Source organism: Monoraphidium neglectum, assembly GCF_000611645.1.
Source record: "Monoraphidium neglectum strain SAG 48.87 unplaced genomic scaffold scaffold00976, whole genome shotgun sequence".
Lineage (NCBI taxonomy): Eukaryota > Viridiplantae > Chlorophyta > Chlorophyceae > Sphaeropleales > Selenastraceae > Monoraphidium > Monoraphidium neglectum.
In genome coordinates, this window is record NW_014012652.1 from 13069 (window position 1) to 18984 (window position 5916).

General features: G+C 65.3%; 1 protein-coding gene across 1 annotated transcript in view; it reads left to right on the top strand.

The window, feature by feature from the left end:
- MNEG_6157 (putative serine/threonine-protein kinase GCN2) overlaps positions 1–5552 on the top strand; it is a gene marked incomplete at both ends in the record, with an annotated part of 11981 nt that extends 6429 nt beyond the window's left edge. Inside the window, 12 exons of the mRNA XM_014045371.1 lie at positions 164–239; positions 610–878; positions 1107–1261; positions 1668–1910; positions 2193–2297; positions 2625–2793; positions 3016–3105; positions 3410–3465; positions 3975–4404; positions 4654–4713; positions 4947–5020; positions 5417–5552. Coding sequence (XP_013900825.1) covers positions 164–239; positions 610–878; positions 1107–1261; positions 1668–1910; positions 2193–2297; positions 2625–2793; positions 3016–3105; positions 3410–3465; positions 3975–4404; positions 4654–4713; positions 4947–5020; positions 5417–5552 — 1863 coding nt within the window. The remainder of the gene's footprint in view (positions 1–163; positions 240–609; positions 879–1106; positions 1262–1667; positions 1911–2192; positions 2298–2624; positions 2794–3015; positions 3106–3409; positions 3466–3974; positions 4405–4653; positions 4714–4946; positions 5021–5416) is intronic.
- Between the last annotated feature and the right edge of the window lie 364 nt (positions 5553–5916).

The window sequence follows — 5916 nt, forward strand, 5'->3', positions numbered from 1 at the left end:
CACACACACACACACACACGCACACACACACACGCACACACGCACACACACACACACACACACGCACACTCACACACGCGATTGCCCCTCCCTCACCCGTCCTCTCCCACGAGCCTCAAGCCACCTTCAACCCTTACCACCGCCACTCACCCCATGACCCCAGGGCGTAATCCACCGCGACCTGAAGCCGGCCAACATCTTCTACGACAGCCAGGGCCAGGTCAAGCTGGGGGACTTTGGTGAGTCACCCGAGTCACCCGAGTCACCCGAGTCAGGACCCTCCTCGGGCCGCCTGGCTGTCAGCAGAGCTCAGGCCTTGGCAGGCGCGGGCGCTGCCGGCTGCGAGGCGACTGCGCGGATGCGAACTGCTGGGGTCCTGAGATGCCCGTATTGCAGCGTCTGGGCATGTGTGGGAGTGAAGCAGGCAGATGCGACACCCCCAGGAATGTTCTGCAATTTGTGGGCTTCTCAGCATCGACTGCCCCACGTCGCTCCTGTGTCGGCGACCTTGGCGCACCGATGGCGCTGCCGTGAGCCGCCTTGGGGCCTGAAACAGGGCGCCACCCCCTCCCCTGCCGCCCCTCCCCCTGCCATCCCTGCCGCCCACAGGCCTCGCCAAGTTCAACCACTCAGCCTCTGGCGCCGCCGACGACCCCGCCGCCCCCGGCCTCGGCTCCCCCTCCCACGCCCACCGCAACAGCCATGCGGGCGCCGCCGCCGCCGCCGGCGGCGCGGGCGGGGGGGACCTGCTGGGGGCGGCGGCAGCGGCGGCGGCGGCCAGCGGGACGGCGGGGCCGAGCGAGCGGACGGGTGTGTGTGGCACAAGTTGGTATATCAGCCCCGAGATTGCAAACGGGTGGGCCAGCTACGACGAGAAGGTGAGCGGGCGGGAGATCTGCGGGCGCACCAGGTCTTCACACCTTTGTTACATCTGAAGTGCGCCAGTATGTGCAGAGGTGTTCTGGTGATCTGGCACAGCCCGACAACGGAGCCCGCCGCCACGCCGCTGGCACTCAACTTCAGCTGCCGCTGAGGAGATATTGTCTCCGAAGCGTGCGTGAGACACAGGATGCCGTGCCGCGACCTCTGCAACGAAACAAAAACAGGTCGACCTGTTCAGCCTGGGGGTGGTGTGCTTTGAGCTGTGGCACCCCTTCTCCACCGCCATGGAGCGCGCGCTGCTGCTTCGGGACCTGCGGGAATTCGGACGGCTGCCAGAGGCCTGGGAGGCCAGGCACAGGGAGGTCGCGCGGCTCATCAGGTGCGGCGGCGCCTGCCGTTTTGAATTCTGAATGACTCATAGCGGTCGCTTTGCGTGCACTGGAGGGGTGAGGGCTGAGGGTTGCTCACCTGTTGATTTGGACACGGCTTTCGACCATGCCGGCCACCAAACCTAATGGTAACATGGCCGGCACCACCAAAGTTGTTCATGAGTTTGGATCGGCGGAGCCTAAGCTGCCGTGGCGGGCGTGTGTGGGGCGACAGACTCCAACTTCCCCCATACACCAACACCCCCGAACTGTGTCTGCCTCCTACAGGTGGCTGATGTCTCCGAAGCCCTCTGACCGCCCGTCTGCCCGTGAGGTCTTGAGATCAGATCTCCTCCCGCCCCTTGTGGAAGACGAGCAGCTTAAAGATCTTGTCAGATCTCTGCCCAACAACCCCAGCACCTACGAGAGGGTGGTGGAGGCGATCTTCTCAACGTCGGCTGCATCTGCCTCCTCAGCTGCCGCCGCCGCCGCTGACGTGGACGGCGGGGACGGCGGCGCGTCGGCCGCGGCGACGGGCGGCGGCGGCGGCGGCGGCGGCGCGCTGGGGCCGATGAGTCTGGGGGAGCTGCCTGGGGCGCCCCTGAACGTGCACGTAGACGTGAGGGACGCTGTGACCAGGGTGGCCCGTGACGTCTTCAGGTGGGGGCCGCAACTCGCCCCACGCCCTTCCTCCTCCCTCAGCACACCAGGGGCCGCGAGGCGTGGCCTGGGGCAGCTGAAGTTGTGTTGAAACATCTGGCTGTCCCCGAGCGGCGCATGTGGGGCTTGGGCGACAAATGTCGTCTCAGGAACGTCAGTTGTGAAAGGGCCTTGCACTCCTATGCTCGCAAGCGCCGAGCTGCTGGAGCCCGCTCCTCGTGTCGCTGCAATTGACCCCAGCTGGGACCGTGTGGCCCCGGCCCGCCTTTCACGCGTGCGCAGGGCCCACAGCGCGGTGCCTGTGGCCAGCAATGTCGTGGGCATCGCGCACGCGGGGCTGCCGCGGGACGCGGTGCGGCTGCTCGCGCCCTCCGGAGCACAGATCAGGTGCGGCGCCACCACCAGGCGGAGCGCGGCGCGTCTGCCTCCCCTCTGCGTGCCCGGTCACCGTGTCCTGGGCTGTGTTGCTTTGTCAACGTCCGACAACGCGTCCGATCGGCTTCTCCATACGCCCTGCCCTGCCCTGTGGATCCGCCACCGCCCTGGTCGCCGTTACACATTGCCGGAACCACCGCTCTGCACATCCGTCGTTTGCCCGATGATCGCATAGTGTACCCTCATCGCACCCAAGTAGCGCCACCCCGTTGTCATCACACAACACGGCTCGCACTTTGAAAGCCGCCCCTCCCAAAACAAACACGACCTCCGCCGCAGCCTGCGCTACGAGTCGCGCTACCCCTTTGCAGTCTGGCTGGCTCAGCAGGCCGCCCTCGCCGGCGGCGGCGCGGCGCCGGCCGGGCCGCTGGACAGCATGAGGCGGTACGAGATCAGTCACGTGATGCGGGCGGGCCGCGTGAGGGGCCTGCCCGCCACGTACCTACAGGTGGGGCGGAGCGGGGGGGGGGTCATCGTGCGTTCATCTTGTGGGGTACGCTCTGATTTCCAAGGCGTGATTGTCAGATTATTGGAGTTTGTGGCTCGCGTGACCCCAGCGAAGATTGATAAATGCTGCCTGCCAACGAGACGCCCGCCGGCCGCCGCTCAGTCGCGCGCTCATGCCTGAGCGGTTGCCCTGCTTTCTGTTGCCATCTGCGTCAACTGCCAGGCTGACCTGGACATCGTGGCGCCTGTGGCGGGGGCGGGGGTGGCGGAGCGCACGCTGGCCGAGGCCGAGGTTATCAAGAGCCTAGCACAGGTGGGTGGGGTCCGCAAATGAGGGAGCTTCTTTGTATGTGCGTGCGTGCCCTGTGTGTGTGCCTACATATATGTGTGTGTGTGGGGGGCAAGGGGGGTGGGGGGTGTGGTGTGTGCATTCATCGCCGTGGGTGATGGATGCGGGCCGCGCGTGCGTGCGTTTGCACGTGGTGGCTTGCAGCAGGTGCTGGCTACAATGGGGCACACAGGCAAAATTGGAGATGTCCTGTACAACCAACACACACACACACACACACAAACACACACACACACACAGCCTCATTTCCTCTCCTTGCCCCTCTCAGGTGCTTGACGCCCTGCCTGATGAGCTGGGCCACTACGAGGTCAGGCTCAACCACAGGTCAGGGGGGCACAGGAACAAGGGAGGTGCAAGGGCTTGACACGGGGGTTTGCCCTTTATTTTTAGCAGCAGCAGCAGGAACAGCAGCAGCAGCAGGAAGGGCTTGGGGAAGGGCTTTGATGAAGGGGCTTGCAAAGGGGGAGATGGAGGAGAGGGGTAGAGGGTGGTTTGTGAGGGTCCCACGCGGGAGACACAGTGAAGTCCTGTCATCTCTTTGCCGGGGTCCAAATGTTTGGTCTTCGGTCAAAACGCCGCCGGCGCCCGTCGGCGCACGGCGCGGGGTCCTCAGCGGCTGTGCGCCACGTGTCTTCATGGCGCTTCAAAATCCCCTGAGACACCAGGCTCGGCCGCCTTCCTGGACCCGCCAGCCTGCTCGCGCACAAGCCAAAGAAGCCCCTCCCCCCCTGCCGTGAAGCTCCCTCCTACCGTGCGCTACCGTCGAGCCCCAATCACACTGAGGAGACTTGCCCCTGAACCCTGAACCCTGGAATGCCAACCCTAAACCCCAGGGTCATCCGCCAGGCCGCCATCGCCGCCCTGGCTGTCCCCCGGGAGACCCTCCCCTCCGCGCTCCTCCTCCTCGGCACCGCCGCCCCCGCGTCCCCCGCCCACCCCGATGCCCGCGCCAAGCTGTGGCCCTCCATACGCGCGGGGCTGGACGGGCTGGGGCTCGATTCGGAGCCGGTCAGCCGCTGCCGCCGCTGCGTGCTGCAAGTGCCCGGCACCCTCCCAGAGGCGCTGCCGCGGCTGCGGTCATTCCTACGGGAGTGCGCCCCGCCCTCAAAGGCGGCCGGCGGCGGCGGCGGCGGCGGCGGCGGAGGGGCCGGCGGCGGCAGCGCGGCGGTGAGGGTGCCGGGGCCGGCGGCGTGGGGGGCGGCGATGGACGAGCTGTCTACGCTGGCTGGGCACCTGGCTGTGTGGGGGCTGTCCGACGTCCAGGTGGGCGGCTTATAGCTAAGGGCAGTGATGCAGTGGGCCTTGCGATGCTCAAGAACTGGGACTGGCGACCTTGTGGGGTATGCCGTGGGGGAGGCATTGCCCTTTCACCATGCCAGCCATGCCCCTTGACCCTGTGGGGCTTCTGCTCCGGCCCAAAATCTGCGCCCTGCGCAATTCTTTGCCTCGCCAAAATGGCTTCACGCCGTGCTGGACTCCCACCCTGCCCGTGATGTCACGTGACGTCACCAGGTGCTGCTGGACCCGCTGCTGGCCCCCCTGGGGGACTACTTCAATGGGGCCCTCTTCCAGGTGGGTGCATCACTGCACATTATTGAGGGTTCAGGTGTCAGGGTCTGTCATGGCAGTCTGTCATGAACTGCACGACCGTTAAGTTTCAGGCGGCAGGTGGATATGTTGTATCCTATTCGAAAAGAGAACGCTAGTGCACCCGCCTTCGCGCACCCTTCTTCGTGCACCCTCCTTGCTTACAATCTCCCCAGCTGCCAGACGTGTGGGCCCCCCTTCCTCCCTCCCTGAATCAGGTGCACCTCGTGTCCCCGGCAAGCGGGCTCTCATCCCAGGTGGCGGCCGGCGGCCGCTACGACGCGCTCGTACGGTGAGGCTTTGCTTGCTTTGCTTTCCTTCTGCCACTTTCTTGTGTGGATCGGCTGGTATCTAACAGCTGCAATGGTTGAGCGATAGAGGGTGTGGATGCTGTGGCACGCACACTAGGGATGGAAGCATGTGGATTGGGCGCTGTGCGCGGCCGACAGCGGGCGGTCGGCACGACATGCAGCAACGATGGGCCCGCACTTGGGGAGGGCTTACCTGCGCTTCCCTTTTCAATGGTGAATCCTGCCCAGCGCAGCAACGCTGCCCCCTGTAGCGCATCACTTTGATCTTCACTTGCGTTGTTTCATGAGCCTGGACCACAGCGAATCCGGGTGACGCCGTCCTGCTTCCTGATCTTTCTGCTTTCAAACTGATTAATTTCGTTCTGTAACCCCGGCAGGTCCCTTTGGTCTCCGGCTGCGCTGGCGCTGGGGCCGCCGCCCGGGGCGGTTGGGGCCACACTGAACCTCGAGCGCCTCGTGAAGCTGGTGTCGCAGGCGAGTGACGCCGGTGACTCACCGGTGGATCACTGGTGACACATTTGACGCCATTTACGCTGTTTGTTAGGCTTTACAGTACAGGAGCTTGCTTGGCGATGATTGCCAAGAGGCCAGCGGCATGGCAACCGCCGCTTGCCAGAGGTGGCTGCACAGGCTTGTCGTTTGTCTAGGGCGGCGTGCGCAGCCGTGGCGAACCAAGACTCCATTGCAAGGTGCTTACGTGACCCACTGTCAACACCCCGGGTCACATCTGCCGCCAACATTCCCACCATCCAATCACTCCTAACAGGCCCGGGCGCCGCAGCAGTGGGCGGACAGCGGTAGCGCGCGGTTCGGCGCGTCTGCGGCTGACGTCCTGGTCTGCTGCAAGGGCGGGGACGGACACCTACAGGTGCGGGCG